Genomic DNA, 20816 nt, shown 5'->3' with positions numbered 1-20816 from the left:
GTAACACATAAATATAATGTTTGTTAGCTTATTGACCAGAAACAAACCGTAACCATTCCATTTGAAATCTGAAACACACAAATATAATGCTTGTTAGTTTATTGTCCAGAAACAAACCGTAACCCGTCCATATGAAATCTGTAACACACAAATATAATGCTTCTTAGCGCATTGTCCAGAAACAAACCGTATCACTCTCATTTGAAATCTGAAACACACAAATATAATGCTTCTTAGCGCATTGTCCAGAAACAAACCGTATCCGTTCCATTTGAAATCTGAAACACACAAATATAATGCTTGTTAGCGCATTGTCCAGAAACAAGTCGTAACCGTTCCATTTGAAATCTGATACACACAGATATAATGCTTGTTAGCGTATTGCCTAGAAACAAACCGTATCACTTTCATTTGAACTCTGTAATACACAAATATAATGCTTGTTAGCTTATTGTCCAGAAACAAACCGTAACCCGTCCATATGAAATCTGAAACACACAATATAATGCTTGTTAGTTTATTGACCAGAAACAAACTGTAACCAGTCCATTTGAACTCTGTAACACGCAGATATAATGCTTGTCAGCTTATTGTCCAGAAACAAACGGTAACCGTTCCATTTGACATCTGAAACACACAATATAATGCTTATTAACTTATTGGCCAGAAACAAACTGGAACCCGACCATTTAAAATCTGAAACATACAGATATAATGCTTGTTAGCTTATTGACCAGAAACAAACTGTAACCCGACCATTTAAAATCTGAAACATACAGATATAATGCTTGTTAGCTTATTGACCAGAAACAAACTGTAACCCGACCATTTAAAATCTGAAACATACAGATATAATGCTCGTTAGTTTATTGTCCATAAACAAACCGTAACCCTGCAATATCAGTTTGAAAAGTTTGAAAAGTTTGAGAGAGAGAGAGAGAGAGAGAGAGAGAGAGAGAGAGAGAGAGAGAGAGAGAGAGAGAGAGAGAGAGAGAGAGAGAGAGAGAGAGAGAGAGAGAGAGAGAGAGAGAGAGAGAGAGAGAATATGTGTGTGTGTGTGTGTGTGTGTGCACGGACTTTCAATCGTTAAAAATTGACCAATCGGTTTGTCTCATGTAGGTTTATATCCGTTAGCGCTATATTCACACGTTAACACACACATACGCACACATATATGCACACACGTATATGCACATACGCATACGCGCACACGTCGCTATATATATAAACTGTAAACAAAATTGGTTGTGAAGAATTTTAGTGATCTCTTATTTTAACTGATACTTTTCTATTTACACACATTCACAAAACTCTCTACATAAATATAAAATATAACTTAGTTAGGTGTTTATAAAGAAAGCTAATTCTTACCTTTTACATCAGCGCTCGTTTGTCTGGGGGAGGTGCACTGAGAGATCAAAGGTTGTTACAACAGCTCTCCGATAAGACGACCAGTGTATTACTCCGCACAGAGCTGAATCACTCACGACCTTACCGACCTGATACACCGAGTTACCTATCTAGCCAACACTAACAATACATCTATAGATTATTTTTTATTTATTTATTTATTTATTTATTTGTCCGTTTATTTGTTTATTTGTTTTAGATTATTTGTTTATTTATTTATTTATTGTTTGTCTGCTTATTTGTTGGTTTTCAGATTATTTGTTCATTAAAGGGACATACCCTAGTTTCCACCCGTGAAAATTAACACTAAGATTAATTAATCTACAAACCTGTAACAGATTTGGATAAAGTTACAATTGAAAGAAACATGAGTCTGTGACTTTGAAATTGTGAAATACCCTCTAAAAATAGACTAAAACTTGACTCCATAACTGTTACTTTACAGACGCACGTGCATTTTTAAAAATATGATAAATGCATTTTGTGATATTAAAAACACCAGGATGACCAAAAACACTTCGAATATACGGAAATTGATAATCTAAACCATAAAATCTAAGTAAAGTATGATTTCAGTTATCAAAAATGGCTCTAATAGTAAAAAAATATGCCTTAGTGTTTAAAAACTAGGGTATGTCCCTTTAAACTATTTATCTATTTATTTATTTATCTATCTATTTATTATTTTCTTCTTCTTTTTTTCTTTTTTTATTATGTATTTATTTATTTATTATTTTCTTTTAATTAATTATTTAATTTAATTATTTGGGGTTTTTTAAATTTATTTGTCTGTTTATTCGTTTGTCAGTTCATTTGTTTATCTATGTATTTATATATTAATCTATCTATTTATTTATCTATTTACTATTAAATATGAGGACGGGTGGGTCTGTGGTTAAGACGGCTTCTTTAGGCGACCGGCCTCGGTGGCGTCGTGGTTAGGCCATCGGTCTACAGGCTGGTAGGTACTGGGTTCGGATACCAGTCGAGGCATGGGATTTTTACTCCAGATACCGACTCCAAACCCTGAGTGAGTGCTCCGTAAGGCTCAGTGGGTAGGTGTAAACCACTTGCACCGAGCAGTGATCCATAATTGGTTCAACAAATGCCATGGTTTGTGCTATCCTGCCTGTGGGAAGCGCAAATAAAAGACCCCTTGCTGCCTGTCGTAAAAGAGTAGCCTATGTGGCAACGTCGAGTTTCCTTTAAAAAACAGTGTCAGAATGACCATATGTTTGACGTCCATTAGCCGATGATAAGATAAAAAATCAATGTGCTCTAGTGGCGTCGTTAAATAAAACAAACTTTACTTTTGCTTCTTAAGGTCGTTCTAGTCAGCCCGTGGGTGTCATCAAACAGACTTTCCTTTCTTTTGTAAACAATTGAAGTATGGTGCGACAGCTTTAAGTGGCTGTGTCGATCGTTCTCTTCAAAAACGTTAGTTTGTTTTAGTTTAAGGACACCACTAGAGCACATCGCATTATTAATCATTGGCTATTGGATGTCAAATGCGTGGCAATGTTTTGTTCGTGGTCTTCAAAGGAGGAAACCTGCTACATTTTTTTCCATTACGAGCTAATGATCTTTTATTTGCACTTTCCCACAGACAGGACAGCACAAACCACGTCCTATGATATACCAGTCGTGGTGCACTGGTTGGGAGGTGAAAAAAATCCTATCAGAGAATGGGTCCACTGAGCTGGTTCGATCCTACGACATCAGCACCTCATGCGAGAGCTCTACCGCCTGAGCTTGCTCCGCCCCTCCCCCCCCCCCCCCCCCCTCCCTCCCAGTGGTTATCTTCATGTCGTACGTGAAACAATACAAGAATCTCGTGAGATAACCTACAGCAGCACGAGACGTTATCTCCCTTGCAAGTAGAGGCTCATCCAGCTAGCTCGCCGAGTTATCTTCTCGTTTATCTCTTGATGAACTTTAATCTGGTTAAGACGGGCGGAGCGCGAGCGACAAGATGGCGGCCCAACTCACACCCCGAAATTTAATGAGGTATTTTATATTTTATTATATTAATTGTTTTATTGACGTCTTTTATTTTATAATATATTAATTATTTTGTTGAGGTATTTTATTTTGTTATATTAATCATTTCAATGACTGTTTTAATTGATATTAATTGTGCAAATAAGATTACTAGCCGTTTTGTGATATTTTGCAGGTATCTTATTTTATGTGATATTAATCACATTTAAATATTTTCAATTATATTAATTGTGCAATTAATAGTATCAGCTGTTTTATAATATTTTATGTTATCTTAATTTCAAATAATTAATATCACTATATTAAGTGTTATTCAAAAGTTTGTTCAAGTTTGTTTCGTTTAACGACACCACTAGAACATATTGATTTATTAATCATCGGATATTGGATGACAAACATTTGGTAATTTTGACATATAGTCTTAGAAAAGAAACCCGCTACATGTTTCCATTAGTAGCAAGGGATCTTTTATATGCACCATCCTATAGACAGGATAGCACATACCACGATCTTTGATATATTATTCGTGGTGCACTGGCTGGAGCGAGAGATAGCCCAAGGTGCCCACTGACGGGGATCGATCCCAGACCGACCGCGCATCGAGCGAGCACTTTACGACTGGACTACGTCCCGCCCCTAAGTGTTATTCATTTCGAATTAATAAATGTAAATGCACACTGTACATGAATTAATAAATGTAAATGCACACTGTACATGAATTAATAAATGTAAATGCACACTGTACATGAATTAATAAATGTAAATGCACACTGTACGTGAATTAATAAATGTAAATACACACTGTACGTGAATTAATAAATGTAAATGCACACTGTACATGAATTAATAAATGTAAATACACACTGTACATGAATTAATAAATGTAAATACACACTGTACATGAATTAATAAATTTAAATACATGAAATAATATATTTCATTTTAAATTTATTACACGGGAATTACTGACAACCAATTTATTTAAATATATATTGATGTTGTAATTTTATTCTCTATCTCTCCCCCCCCCCCCCTCTCTCTCTCTCTCTCTCTCTCTCTCTCTCTCTCTCTCTCTCTCTCTGTGTGTCTCTCTCTCTAACTCTCTCTCTCTGTCTGTCTGTCTCTCTCTCTCTCTCTCTCTCTCTCTCTCTCTCTCTCTCTCTCTCTCTCTCTCTCTCTCTCTCTCTCTCTCTCTCTCTCTCTCTCTCTCTCTCGGTGTTCGTATGCGCTTACATGTTTGTGCATATGTGCGTGTGTGTGTGTGTGTGGCTGATATTTACTAATATCTATATCTGACATCAGGCACGGCGGAAGCAAGTAGACATTGGGGTGGGCTGACTGAGATCGAGGGCGCAAAGGAAAGTTTCTAGGGGGTTCGGGGGTACGCTCTCCCGTACAATTTTGAAATCTAGATGTCCTAAAATGCAGATTCCTGCATTCTACAAGTCAAATTCATCTCTGCCTTAAGATTTACTAGGCCTACCAATGATATTTTTTATTCAGAATTATTGGGGGAAGGAGGGGGGGCTCCGTCTGACATCCTATTCGCTCCTGTCATCGACTGGTCATGCTCTTTTGGTCAGGTCAGAGAGTTTAACGTGCACATTCAGAGCAAGCTGTTGTAGCGCACGCCTGTCCTGGGCGCAGGTGTCAGCCTCAGCCGGTTCCTCCGTCCAGGACAGGAAAGGGGGGGTGAAGGGGGGGGGGGGGCGCCTACACTGTCTTGCTCTGTTTCATCGACTGGTCTTGCTCTGTTTCATCGACTGGTCTTTCATCGACTGGTCTTACTCTGTTTCATCGACTGGTCTTACTCTGTTACATCGACTGGTATTACCCTGTTTCATCGACTGGTCTTGCTCTGTTTCATCGACTGGTCTTGCTCTGTTTCATCGACTGGTCTTGCTCTGTTTTATCGACTGGTCTTACACTGTTTCATCGACTGGTATTACCCTGTTTCATCGACTGGTCTTACTCTGTTTCATCGACTGGCCTTACTCTGTTTCATCGACTGGTATTACTCTGTTTCATCGACTGGTCTTACACTGTTTCATCGACTGGTATTACCCTGTTTCATCGACTGGTTTTGCTCTGTTTCATCGACTGGTCTTACTCTGTTACATAGACTGGTCTTTCTCTGTTTCAGCTCCTGTCAGTTCGGACTCTGCGTTCTGCTGGTGTCCGTGTTTCTGGCTGGACAGACAGACGGCGCCGTGGACAAGACTATATGTGACCCAGCTAAATACAAACAGGATGCAGCTTCAAGGCCAGGTACGTCGTTACCATTACAACACCCAAGCCATTTGTATGTCCCCTGCCATTTTCAAAATCAGTTTTAATTTTTTCTAAATTAATCAAAAACAAAATTAAAAACGTTTTTTGTTTTTGATCGTTTGTTTGTTGATGTTGTTGTTTTTGTTTCGGGGGGGGGGGGGGGGTAGGGCTTTTTTACGAAATTAAAAGACATACAAAAATAATACAAATACTCCTCATCTTAAACTACCCTAGCCTTGGTAATTTATATCACAAACTGGAGGGGGAGTGGGGGTGGGGGTTGGTTTGGAAGAACGCCAACCGAACCAAAGTGATTTACGACTACACCAACAACGACCTTTTTTTCTTCTTTTTTTTTTTTTTCTTTTTTTTTTTTAGGGCTTTTTTACGAAATTAAAAGACATACAAAAATAATACTATAAAATATTTGCCGTCCGTATATATTCAGGTCCCGCCAAACCTAAACTTCCCCAGCAGTTCACGACGAGAGTGGAGTGCAACATCCGCGACAAGGGCTACACCATCGACCTGAAGGAGTACTACGACTACGTCAACAACCGCGGCACCGTCGAGGCCTGGAAGAACGACACGCGAATCAAAGCGATTTACGACTACACCAACAACGAACTCCTCATCTTAAACTACCCTAGCCTTGGTAAATATCACAAACTGGAGGGGAAGTGGGGGTGGGGGTGGGGTTGGAAGAACGACACGCGAATCAAAGTGATTTAAGACTACACCAACAACGAACTCCTCATCTTAAACTACCCTAGCCTTGGTAAATGTTACAAACTGGAGGGGAAGTGGGGGTGGGGGTGGGGGTGGGGTTGGAAGAACGACACGCGAATCAAAGTGATTTAAGACTACACCAACAACGAACTCCTCATCTTAAACTACCCTAGCCTTGGTAAATGTCACAAACTGGAGGGGAAGTGGGGGTGGGGGTGGGGGTGGGGTTGGAAGAACGACACGCGAATCAAAGTGATTTAAGACTACACCAACAACGAACTCCTCATCTTAAACTACCCTAGCCTTGGTAAATATCACAAACTGGAGGGATGATCGGGGGAGGTAGAAGAACGGCAACCGAACCAAAGTGATTTACGACTGCACTAACAATGACCTCCTCATCTTAAACTACCCTAGCCTTGGTAAATATCACAAACTGGAGGGGGGGGGGGGGGGGTTGGAAGAACGGCAACCAAACCAAAGTGATTTTCGACTACACCAACAACGAACTCCTCATCTTAATCTACCCTAGTCTTGGTAGATATCGGCTGGTACTATGGTAACGACGCCATTTACCAGGATATGTGTGACGAGAGGAAGTAGAGGCGGGTGGGTGCACTTTGAAAGAAGGGGAACCACACCTAAGTTATTTACGACTTCACAAACAAAGAACTCGTCATATTGACCTAACCAGAATATCAGAAACTGTCAGTGATAGAATGGGATACACTCACCACTGTTGCCGATTGACAAAAACCACAACTCTCTCTCTCTCTCTCTCTCTCTCTCTCTCTCTCTCTCTCTCTCTCTCTCTCTCTCTCTCTCTCTCTCTCTGTATATCTCTTTCTTTCTCTCTCTCTCTCTCTCTCTTTCTCTCTGTATATCTCTTTCTCTCTCTCTCTCTCTCTCTCTCTCTGTATATCTCTTTCTCTCTCTCTCTCTCTCTGTATCTCTCTCTCTCTCTCTCTCTCTCTCTCTCTCTCTGTATCTCTTTCTCTCTCTGTGTATCTCTCTCTCTCTCTCTCTCTCTCTCTCTCTCTCTCTCTCTCTCTCTCTCTCTCTCTCTCTCTCTCTCTCTCTCTCTTAAAAAATATACCCGACTTCCTCCAGTAACCGATGATTAATAAACCAATGTCCTCTAGTGGTGTCGTTCAACAAAACAAACCTCAGGCAATATTCATTTTTGGCTCACATTACAGCTGGTAACGGTATCCCATCATGCACCGTCAGTACGCTGTCCACCAGCAAGCAGAAATTTCTTTTTGGTTTGAGTACATCAACGTCAGGATCTGAGCATATATACTCAGCGGCTGGTGCTCTAAGATTCGGGAACGGACAAACGGAAGTGTACAAAGGACGGCGGACAATAAGGGACGGCACCGTTTGTGACGTATGGGACAGCTGTTTGTATGTCCCACGAATGGACGGGACATTCTATGTGAGCTGGGCATTCAGTAAGTAAACATGTTGTTATATTCTTTCTGATTTATTCTATTCTATTCTGTCCTGTTCTGTTCTGTACAATCTAATTAAAATTAGCTCCACTATTACAGGTGGATCTAACAGCAGCCCTTTGGAGCTCATGTCCAGTTGACCTTTTATTCGACCAATCTAAACCTTACTTGCAAAATCATGCCAGTGATTTGAAAAGAATTTGAAAACATTCGGGATTATGCCGAGGCTATACGAAATGATTCGGGTGAATTACGAAGTATGCCGGAAACTAATTGCAATATAAAATTTTATAAACATAAAACCGTGATGGTATATGGTATCTGTTTATACTAGTATTAAATCCAGAGTTTATTACTCCACTTTTCCCCAACAAGTTCGCCTATTGCATAAATAGTCCCGCCCGACATTTTTAGAATTTGTATGATCCCGAATAACGCTATAAAAAAGTGTAATTGGTCGATATTTAAATTGTTATTTATAGATGAAATGTCACCTGGACTTGGGAGTCCACGCAATGCTGTTAGATCTACTGGTAGACCCAGTAGAGCTAATTTTAATCAGATTGTGTTCTGTTCTGTTATATTATATTTTATTCAACTCTATTGTGTTCTATTTAAAGGTGCTGTTAATAACTGGACTTCCGCTACAGCAGCTTCAGTTCCGGTTGAGCTGCAGTTGTCTGGCGTGGTGAACAAGCCGACTCGACAGAACATCAGCAATTACTACGAGTTTACCGACTTCCGGCCGTATCTGCCCAACGACTCAAGCGCACTCGAGGTAGTTACAGGTTATACTATACCAAATGGAATCTCATAAGCGACCACGATAACACATTTGGCTAAAACTACTGCATGCCTTACAGGCACGCTCAGTGGCGTAACCGGGGGGGGCAGGGGGTCATGCCCCCCAATCCCGGAAATTGTTACCTTTTTGCTTATTAATAACATTAAAAAGGTTCCTGTGTCATATCCCACTACACAGGTGCCCCCCCCCCCCCCCCCCCCCCCCCCCCCCCCCATACAAAATCCAGCCTACACCACTGGGCACGCAAGAACCGCTTCCCGGGGACATGCTCCCACGTTTGGTGGCTACTGGTTGTACTATACCAAGCGGAATACAAAAATCCGACAATATTAACCATGTGGCTAAACATAGTATATGCCTTATAAATCCTGTTGAAAGCGGGAGAGTGACTTCGGGTACATACCCACCATTTGAGGCCCAAATACTAATATAATTATATATATAAAAAAAAAACTATCTTCTTTCAGACTGACCCGGGAACATACTGTAAAGGTCGAGTTATGGGGCGACCTCTTCCCAACGTGACGTCTCGCTTCCGGTTCGAATCCGAGCTCGTCGAACTCAGCAACAACTACGTGAACTGGATCAAGGTAACGAATTTCTTTATCGAGACTGTCCTCGTAACAGCGAGCTTTATCGAGACTGTTATCGTAACAACGAGCTTTATCGAGACTGCCATCGTAACAACGAGCTTTATTGAGACTGTCCCCAGTTTTCTGGCATTGTCAAAATGAGTTCTACTTGCTAGTCCAGGAGCATTGGGTCCAATTTGGATTAAATTGTTAACAAGCTGAAAGTTTCCAGAAAGTTGTCACTGTAGAAACGACTGTTTTAATTTTTGAGATTTCTGTTTACCAAATCATGTAATTAATAATTTTTTGGCATTGCTTGTTTCTTAAAACTTGTGTTTAGACACTTTCTTTGCATTTCGACTATGTCTGGTTGCAAAGATAATCCATAATGGCAGCCATTTTGAACGCCATATTGAATTCCCGAATTAGCTCTTCGTGGATGTGCGTGGACCTTTGGTATGTATCATACTATAGGGCAACCTTTCTGAAATTTTCATTCATTTTTTTTTCTTTTCTTTTTTTAATTCGTGTGTTTTTCAGGAGTATTACGACTATGACCTTGGCCTTGTGAGGTATGACTATAAACCCGATCCAAATAATCCGTCCAAGTTCGGCAACAACAAGATGACCCGAGTCCATGACTTCTTCTCAGGTAAGAACAGTATGACATAAAACCCGTATCAACGACAATAAAACCCGTATCAACGACAATAAAACCCGTATCAACGACAAGATGACCCGAGTCCATGACTTCTTCTCAGGTGAAAACAGTATGACATAAAACCCGTATCAACGACAAGATGACCCGAGTCCATGACTTCGTCTCAGGTGAAAACAGTATGACATAAAACCCGTATCAACGACAAGATGACCCGAGTCCATGACTTCTTCTCAGGTAAAAACAGTATGACATAAAACCCGTATCAACGACAAGATGACCCGAGTCCATGACTTCGTCTCAGGTGAAAACAGTATGAAATAAAACCCGTATCAACGACAAGATGACCCGAGTCCATGACTTCGTCTCAGGTAAGAACAGTATGACATAAAACCCGTATCAACGACAATAAAACCCGTATCAACGACAATAAAACCCGTATCAACGACAAGATGACCCGAGTCCATGACTTCTTCTCAGGTGAAAACAGTATGACATAAAACCCGTATCAACGACAAGATGACCCGAGTCCATGACTTCGTCTCAGGTGAAAACAGTATGACATAAAACCCGTATCAACGACAAGATGACCCGAGTCCATGACTTCGTCTCAGGTGAAAACAGTATGACATAAAACCCGTATCAACGACAAGATGACCCGAGTCCATGACTTCGTCTCAGGTGAAAACAGTATGACATAAAACCCGTATCAACGACAAGATGACCCGAGTCCATGACTTCGTCTCAGGTGAAAACAGTATGACATAAAACCCGTATCAACGACAAGATGACCCGAGTCCATGACTTCTTCTCAGGTAAAAACAGTATGACATAAAACCCGTATCAACGACAAGATGACCCGAGTCCATGACTTCGTCTCAGGTGAAAACAGTATGAAATAAAACCCGTATCAACGACAAGATGACCCGAGTCCATGACTTCGTCTCAGGTAAGAACAGTATGACATAAAACCCGTATCAACGACAATAAAACCCGTATCAACGACAATAAAACCCGTATCAACGACAAGATGACCCGAGTCCATGACTTCTTCTCAGGTGAAAACAGTATGACATAAAACCCGTATCAACGACAAGATGACCCGAGTCCATGACTTCGTCTCAGGTGAAAACAGTATGACATAAAACCCGTATCAACGACAAGATGACCCGAGTCCATGACTTCGTCTCAGGTGAAAACAGTATGACATAAAACCCGTATCAACGACAAGATGACCCGAGTCCATGACTTCGTCTCAGGTGAAAACAGTATGACATAAAACCCGTATCAACGACAAGATGACCCGAGTCCACGACTTCTTCTTAGGTGAAAACAGTATGACATAAAACCCGTATCAACGACAAGATGACCCGAGTCCATGACTTCGTCTCAGGTGAAAACAGTATGACATAAAACCCGTATCAACGACAAGATGACCCGAGTCCATGACTTCGTCTCAGGTGAAAACAGTATGACATAAAACCCGTATCAACCACAAGATGACATGAAATACTAAAGGTCGTTTTATAAGGTCCTAAAAAAAACCTCGTATCGCTGTATATGAAAGTCTAAAAGTTGTTTTTCCAAGGTATTGACATAAAACCCGTATCGCTGTACATGAAAGTCTAAAGTTTGTTTTTATAAGGTCCTGACATAAAACCCGTATCGCTGTACATAGAAGTCTAAAGTTTGTTTTTATAACGTCCTGACATAAAACCCGTATCGCTGTACATGAAAGTCTAAAGTTTGTTTTAATAACGTCCTGACATAAAACCCGTATCGCTGTACATGAAAGTCTAAAGTTTGTTTTTATAACGTCCTGACATAAAACCCGTATCGCTGTACATAGAAGTCTAAAGGTTGATTTTATAATGCCCTGACATAAAACCCGTATCACTGTACATGAAAGTCTAAAGGTTGTTTACGCTGTACATAGAAGTGTAAAGGTTGATTTTATAATGCCCTGACATAAAACCCGTATCACTGTACATGAAAGTCTAAAGGTTGTTTTATAATATCCTGGCATAAAACCCGTATCACTGTACATGAAAGTCTAAAGGTTGTTTACGCTGTACATAGAAGTCTAAAGGTTGTTTTATAAGGTCCTGACATAAAACCCGTATCACTGTACATGAAAGTCTAAATGTTGTTTACGCTGTACATAGAAGTCTAAAGGTTGTTTTATAAGGTCCTGACATAAAACCCGTATCGCTGTACATGAAAGTCTAAAGGTTGTTTTTATAACGTCCTGACATAAAACCCGTATCGCTGTACATAGAAGTCTAAAGGTTGTTTTATAAGGTCCTGACATAAAACCCGTATCGCTGTACATGAAAGTCTAAAGGTTGTTTTTATAAGGTCCTGACATAAAATCCGTATCGCTGTACATGAAAGTCTAAAGGTTGTTTTTATAACGTCCTGACATAAAACCCGTATCACTGTACATGAAAGTCTAAAGGTTATTTTTATAAGGTTCTGACATTAAAAAAACGTATCGCTGTACATGAAAGTCTAAAGGTTGTTTTTATAAGGTCCTAACATAAAACCCGTATCGCTGTACATGAAAGTCTAAAGTTTGTTTTTATAACGTCCTGACATAAAACCCGTATCGCTGTACATGAAAGTCTAAAGGTTGATTTTATAATGCCCTGACATAAAACCCGTATCACTGTACATGAAAGTCTAAAGGTTGTTTACGCTGTACATAGAAGTGTAAAGGTTGATTTTATAATGCCCTGACATAAAACCCGTATCACTGTACATGAAAGTCTAAAGGTTGTTTTATAATATCCTGGCATAAAACCCGTATCACTGTACATGAAAGTCTAAAGGTTGTTTACGCTGTACATAGAAGTCTAAAGGTTGTTTTATAAGGTCCTGACATAAAACCCGTATCGCTGTACATGAAAGTCTAAAGGTTGTTTTTATAACGTCCTGACATAAAACCCGTATCGCTGTACATAGAAGTCTAAAGGTTGATTTTATAATGCCCTGACATAAAACCCGTATCACTGTACATGAAAGTCTAAAGGTTGTTTACGCTGTACATAGAAGTGTAAAGGTTGATTTTATAATGCCCTGACATAAAACCCGTATCACTGTACATGAAAGTCTAAAGGTTGTTTTATAATATCCTGGCATAAAACCCGTATCACTGTACATGAAAGTCTAAAGGTTGTTTACGCTGTACATAGAAGTCTAAAGGTTGTTTTATAAGGTCCTGACATAAAACCCGTATCGCTGTACATGAAAGTCTAAAGGTTGTTTACGCTGTACATAGAAGTCTAAAGGTTGTTTTATAAGGTCCTGACATAAAACCCGTATCGCTGTACATGAAAGTCTAAAGGTTGTTTACGCTGTACATAGAAGTCTAAAGGTTGTTTTATAAGGTCCTGACATAAAACCCGTATCGCTGTACATGAAAGTCTAAAGGTTGTTTTTATAACGTCCTGACATAAAACCCGTATCGCTGTACATAGAAGTCTAAAGGTTGTTTTATAAGGTCCTGACATAAAACCCGTATCGCTGTACATGAAAGTCTAAAGGTTGTTTTTATAACGTCCCGACATAAAACCCGTATCGCTGTACATAGAAGTCTAAAGGTTGTTTTATAAGGTCCTGACATAAAACCCGTATCGCTGTACATGAAAGTCTAAAGGTTGTTTACGCTGTACATAGAAGTCTAAAGGTTGTTTTATAAGGTCCTGACATAAAACCCGTATCGCTGTACATGAAAGTCTAAAGGTTGTTTTTATAACGTCCTGACATAAAACCCGTATCGCTGTACATAGAAGTCTAAAGGTTGTTTTATAAGGTCCTGACATAAAACCCGTATCGCTGTACATGAAAGTCTAAAGGTTGTTTTTATAACGTCCTGACATAAAACCCGTATCGCTGTACATATAAGTCTAAAGGTTGTTTTATAAGGTCCTGACATAAAACCCGTATCGCTGTACATGAAAGTCTAAAGGTTGTTTTTATAAGGTCCTGACATAAAACCCGTATCGCTGTACATGAAAGTCTAAAGGTTGTTTTTATAACGTCCTGACATAAAACCCGTATCACTGTACATGAAAGTCTAAAGGTTGTTTTTATAAGGTTCTGACATTAAAAAAACGTATCGCTGTACATGAAAGTCTAAAGGTTGTTTTTATAAGGTCCTAACATAAAACCCGTATCGCTGTACAGGAAAGTCTAAAGGGCGTAGATGTAAGGTCACTACACCGATTTCTTTCTCAGTAACTACTGAACATTACCATTTGACCTAGGCCGACAATCTAGATAGCTGATGTGCAGGCGCGTGTGCACGGGAGGATTTCAATGGTCGATCCCTCCCCCCTCCTGCCGTTGAGGGGGAGAATGACTCTACTCTCCCAGACAATTCGCTGGTCAATCTAGGCATATTGCATACATTTCTCAAATTGCGCATGAGATGTGTGCCCTCATTGCCAATTTGTGTTTTTAACTAATCTTGAGTCTTAGTTGGGTATAACAAACACGAAACTGGTATAAATACAGTGAACTGATACCTCTTTGAAAATCCTGATGGTTTTGTCATTCAGATTAACAAAAATCAAAACTATTTAGGCTTACAGGCCTTTGGCTAGTTGTGGTATATCGGTTGGAACGAGAAAGCAAGAAATCGTTTGGATGGATCCACCGAGATGGTTCGATCTTGCGACGCAAGCACCTCATGCGAGCGCTCAACCCACTGAGCTAAACCCCTCCACCCCCCCCCCCCCCGATATCATACATATTAAATTGCTAAAGGAAAAAGAAAGAAAGAAATGTTTTATTTAACGACGCACTCAACACATTTTATTTACGGTTATATGGCGTCAGACATATGGTTAAGAACCACACAGATTTTCAGAGGAAACCGCTGTCGCCACTACATGGGCTACTCTTTCCGATTAGCAGCAAGGGATCTTTTATTTGCGCTTCCCACAGGCAGGATAGCACAAACCATGGCCTTTGTTGAACCAGTTATGGATCACTGGTCGGTGCAAGCGGTTTTACACCTACCCATTGAGCCTTGCGGAGCACTCACTCAGGGTTTGGAGTCGGTATCTGGATTAAAAATCCCATGCCTCGACTGGGATCCGAACCCAGTACTTACCAGCCTGTAGATCGATGGCCTAACCACGACGCCACCGAGGCCGGTCATGCTAAAGGAGAGCTTCAGCTTACTCTCCTTGTTGGCAGTGGCGTAGCGAGGGTGGGGGGGGGGGGGGGTGCACGGGGTCTTTTCTTAACAAGTAAATTTCATAAAACCATACATACATATATACATACATACATACATAATGTGTGTTGCCCCCCACACACACACCACCACCCCACCCCACCCCCCATCACACACATATGGGTTGCACCCACTAGAGCGAAAGTGACTGTTCCTCGTAAACAGCGATGTGTGGATGTTCAAACTCGTATCTCTGCGCTTCAAAGTGCAAAAGGTGTTTTGAATGAATGACTGTCTGAATGTTTACCGACACCGCAGCAGTAAGACAGAGGTCGGCTGTTGGGCGTCAAACAGAGGTTAGTACATCCACACGAGGTTTTAGTCTGCGTCTACCTTTCAAAACAAAGAGTCACGGCATTTTAGAGTAGATTTTAATGATGTTTTTGATGATGATGATGATAATGATGATGATTTTTTAAAATTATTATTATTATTTATGAGTATTATTATTTATTGTTATTAATTATTTGTTGTTCTTGTTGCTGTTGTTATTATTATTATTATTATTATTATTATTAATGCGTATTATTATTATTTATTATTATTATTATTTATTGTTATTAATTATTTGTTGTTGTTATTATTATTATTATTATTATTATTATTACTGTTATTTTTATTATTAGTAGTATTTATTAAAATTTAGTGGGTTTTGTCTCTAAGACCAAATGTTTGACATCCAATAGCCGATGATCAATAAATCAATGTGATCTAGTGGTGTCGTTAAACAAAACAACTATTATTATTATTATTATTATTATTATCACCATCATCATCATTATTATTATCATTATTATTATTGCAATGATGATGAAAATTATTATTATTGTTATTATTATTATTATTATTTATGTGTATTATTATTTATAATTATTATTATTTATTGTTATTAATTATTTGTTGTTGTTATTATTATTATTAGTAGTAGTAGTATTACTGTTGTTGTTATTTTTATTATTAGTAGTATTTATTAAAATGTAGTGGGTTTTCTCTCTAAGACTATATTTCAAAATTACCAAATGTTTGACATGCAATATCCGATGATCAATAAATCAATGTGATCTAGTGGTGTCGTTAAACAAAACAAACTTCAACTATTATTATCATCATCATCATTATCATCATTATTATTACAATGTTGATGATGATGATGATGAAAATTATTATTATTGTTGTTATTATTATTTATGCGTATTATTTATAATTATTATTTATTGTTACTAATTATTTGTTGTTGTTATTATTGTTATTATTATTACTGTTGTTGTTATTTTTATTAGTAGTAGTATTTATTAAAATATAGTGGGTTTTCTGTCTAAGACTATATTTCAAAATTACCAAATGTTTGACATCCAATAGCCGATGATCAATAAATCAATGTGATCTAGTGGTGTCGTTAAACAAAACAAACTTTAACTATTATTATCATCATCATCATTATCATCATTATTATTACAATGTTGATGATGATGATGATGAAAATTATTATTATTGTTGTTATTATTATTTATGCGTATTATTTATAATTATTATTTATTGTTACTAATTATTTGTTGTTGTTATTATTGTTATTATTATTACTGTTGTTGTTATTTTTATTAGTAGTAGTATTTATTAAAATATAGTGGGTTTTCTGTCTAAGACTATATTTCAAAATTACCAAATGTTTGACATCCAATAGCCGATGATCAATAAATCAATGTGATCTAGTGGTGTCATTAAACAAAACAAACTTTAACTATTATTATTATTATCATCATCATCATTATCATCATTATTATTACAATGTTGATGATGATGATGATGAAAATTATTATTATTGTTGTTATTATTATTTATGCGTATTATTTATAATTATTATTTATTGTTACTAATTATTTGTTGTTGTTATTATTGTTATTATTATTACTGTTGTTGTTATTTTTATTAGTAGTAGTATTTATTAAAATATAGTGGGTTTTCTGTCTAAGACTATATTTCAAAATTACCAAATGTTTGACATCCAATAGCCGATGATCAATAAATCAATGTGATCTAGTGGTGTCATTAAACAAAACAAACTTTAACTATTATTATCATCATCATCATTATCATCATTATTATTACAATGTTGATGATGATGATGATGAAAATTATTATTATTGTTATTTTTATTATTATTATTATGATGATGATGATGATGATTATTATTATTCATTTTCAGGCGTGGCCTACAATTTAGATATTATTATTAATTTTCAGGCGTGGCCTACAATTTAGATATTATTTTTCATTTTCAGGCGTGGCCTACAATTTAGATATTATTATTCATTTTCAGGCGTGGCCTACAATTAAGATATTATTATTCATTTTCAGGCGTGGCCTACAATTAAGATATTATTATTCATTTTAAGGCGTGGCCTACAATTTAGATATTATTATTCATTTTCAGGCGTGGCCTACAATTTAGACCCAATGATCGGCAACTGTACCATCACGACCATTGATGCTTTTGGGTTTGACGCTAAATCTAAAGACAAGTCGCATGTGCGCATGCGTACCCAGAAAGAGTTTTTTTATTTCGACAAGACTAAATATGAATATGCCGGCAAGGTATGTGACAGTTAATAATCTTCTGTATTAAAAATGAAATATAATAATAATAATATTATTATTAATATTAATAATCATAATCATAATCATAATCATAATGATCATAATAATGCAATGTGTAATACAATTTCGAGTCGATTGTTTTAACCTTAGCCTCATATATCGGGACGCAGGAACACCATCTAGAGTGGGGGCGCAATCTCTAGTGGAGGGGGGTATAATCTTTAGTGGGGATACAAGCCAGAGTTTTATCTTTACATGTATTTATATAGAGTGAGAAAAACAAGGTACGTTTTCGTGTACGCGTAGCAGGGGCGTAGCGTGAGCTAGACCTGGGGGGGGGGGGGGGGGGGGGTCGAATATGAACCAAGTGGACCTTTTCTATTTTGTTTTTGCAACACCAGAAACTCCATATATATTTATGTATAAACCTGTGTGTTTCAGTTCTGAAAGCGGACCATTTGCTTCAGCGGGGGGGGGGGGGGTTCGTTCGAACCCCCCCCCCACGACAAACCCCCCCCCACACACACACACACACACCCCGCCTACGCCCCTGCGTAGGGAGGTCCAGCCCCATCCCTAAAAGGGACATTCCTGAGTTTGCTGCATTGTAAGATGTTTCCGACTAATAAAATATTTCTACGATTAATCTTACATATTAAATATATTTTCTTGTTTAGAATATCAGTGTCTGTATATTTAATGTGTTTCTGGTCGTCTTAATATTTGTAAGAAGCCCAAACTGGATTTTGTCTTCAAATAATTTCGTACGTACGAAAAACATTTATTTTAGGAAATAAAATTAAATTTAACCTAGTATATATATTAGAACGACCAGAAACACGTTTAATATACAGCCACTAATATTTTATGCAGAAAAATGTATTTGATATGTAATTACAATCGTTAAAAAGTATTTAATAGTCGACAACATCTTTAAAATTCCAGCAAACTCGGTGCTGTCTACAATACATCATTTCCTGAACATGCGCCTGATCCCTGATACTATGGTGATATTAAATTGGTTTTTAAAAGATATACGATGATCTATTTTTAACTTGCAGAGAATGGCGCGAGACATTGACTGTGACGTGTACGTTGCCATTAGACACGACTTCCCTCCAGGATATACTGGTGGATTGAAGACGATTTGGGAGTGGTACTTTGCAACGGTACGACGTGAGTGCGTGTGTGTGTGTGTGCGCGTGCGTGCGATTTAGACATGTATTATGGGCACGATAGAGACAGAAGAAAGGCAGAGGAGAGAGAGAGGGAGAGAGCGACAGAAACACACAAACACAGAGACAGATGTTTTAATAAACTTTATTTAAAAAAAAAATATATATATATAATTCAATTCAATTCAGTTCAGTTCAATTCAATTCAATTCAATTCAATTCAATTCAATTCAATTCAATTCAATTTAATTTAATAATAATAACAAAATACACGAATACAGCAAATAGCGTTACCGAGTGTTAGACTCAACTGAACGCGCACAATTCCGTAGGTCATCAGTAAAGATGTTCCTCGTTTTTCTATGAGTAAATAAAATTATTTAGTTGTTATTTCTATAGGTTTATATTTGGGTATAATGTCTATATGTGGGTATAATGTCTATATTTGGGTATAATGTTTATATTTGGGTATAATGTTTATATGTGGGTATAATGTCTATATGTGGGTATAATGTCTATATTTGGGTATAATGTTTATATGTGGGTATAATGTCTATATTTGGGTATAATGTCTATATTTGGGTATAATGTTTATATGTGGGTGTAATGTCTATATCTGGGTATAATGTCTATATTTGGGTATAATGTTTATATGTGGGTATAATGTCTATATTTGGGTATAATGTCTATATGTGGGTGTAATGTGTATATTTGGGTATAATGTTTATATTTGTGTGTAATGTTTATATGTGGGTGTAATGTTTATATTTGGGTATAATGTTTGGGTGTAATGTTTATATTTGTGTGTAATGTTTATGTGTGTGTAATGTTTATATTTGTGTGTAATATTTATATGTGGGTATGTTTATATGTGGGTGTAATGTCTATGTGTGGGTGTAATGTCTATATTTGGATGTAATGTCTATATTTGGGTGTAATGTTTATATTTGGGTGCAAAAGTTAACAGATAATTTTGGCGGGAAGCCGGCATTATGCATCTCTGACATAACACTATGGTGAATATTTTGTCATATAATAAATTTTCCTTTCTTTTACTCCCATGTACAACAGAGCCAGTGGATGGAGAGCGTTGGCTACCTGTACGAATTCGGACTTCCCGTCAAGCTTCAGATCACGTGTCCTGATGACGTAAGCACCGTTTCAGATATTTAAACATGGCATACACACACACACACACACACCATTATGCACACATTGCAAGCCCTTATAAGGGCTAACCGGCCTCGGTGGCGTCGTGGTTAGGCCATCGGTCTACAGGCTGGTTGGTACTGGGTTCGGATCCCAGTCGAGGCATGGGATTTTTAATCCAGATACTGACTCCAAACCGTGAGTGAGTGCTCCGCAAGGCTCAATGGGTAGGTGTAAACCACTTGCACCGACCAGTGATCCATAACTGGTTCAACAAAGGCCATGGTTTGTGCTATCCTGCCTGTGGGAAGCGCAAATAAAAGATCCCTTGCTGTTAATCGGAACGAGTAGCCCATGTAGTGGCGACAGCGGGTTTCCTCTCAAAATCTGTGTGGTCCTTAACCATATGTCTGACGCCATATAACCGTAAATAAAATGTGTTCAGTGCGTCGTTAAATAAAACATTTCTTTCTTTCTTTCTTATAAGGGCTATAACGAGTCTCCCATAGGTTGCCCTGCCAACCGGCCATGTCCTTTTAAGGACAGAACCAACATGATCTCTCAACAGATCAAGCCCTTTTAAGGGATAAAATCTAGGGGCAACCACGGGAGGCCACCAACGACGGCCTCCAATAGGCCAGGTTCCAATACAGGCTCGGCAAACTAAGTTTTAAAAAAATAGCATATAGCCTAGCTCCCCTTTATCTTTTGATGAACCGTTCCAAAATGCACCCAATACCTTCAGAAATTTC

The 20816-nt window shown here is 38.1% G+C and overlaps 1 protein-coding gene across 1 annotated transcript in view; it reads left to right on the top strand.

Moving 5' to 3' along the window:
• The first annotated feature begins 3382 nt into the window (after positions 1 to 3382).
• Positions 3383 to 20816, top strand: part of LOC121373079 — a 29637-nt gene continuing 12203 nt past the window's right edge. The window contains exons 1-10 of the mRNA XM_041499525.1: positions 3383 to 3417; positions 5555 to 5679; positions 6131 to 6337; positions 7611 to 7865; positions 8486 to 8643; positions 9138 to 9260; positions 9783 to 9894; positions 17577 to 17737; positions 18802 to 18909; positions 19987 to 20064. Of these exons, the coding sequence (XP_041355459.1) occupies positions 3383 to 3417; positions 5555 to 5679; positions 6131 to 6337; positions 7611 to 7865; positions 8486 to 8643; positions 9138 to 9260; positions 9783 to 9894; positions 17577 to 17737; positions 18802 to 18909; positions 19987 to 20064 (1362 nt within the window). The remainder of the gene's footprint in view (positions 3418 to 5554; positions 5680 to 6130; positions 6338 to 7610; positions 7866 to 8485; positions 8644 to 9137; positions 9261 to 9782; positions 9895 to 17576; positions 17738 to 18801; positions 18910 to 19986; positions 20065 to 20816) is intronic.

The sequence above is a fragment of the Gigantopelta aegis genome, chromosome 5, assembly GCF_016097555.1.
Source record: "Gigantopelta aegis isolate Gae_Host chromosome 5, Gae_host_genome, whole genome shotgun sequence".
NCBI lineage: Eukaryota > Metazoa > Mollusca > Gastropoda > Neomphalida > Peltospiridae > Gigantopelta > Gigantopelta aegis.
This window is presented reverse-complemented; position numbering and strand designations above follow the sequence as displayed.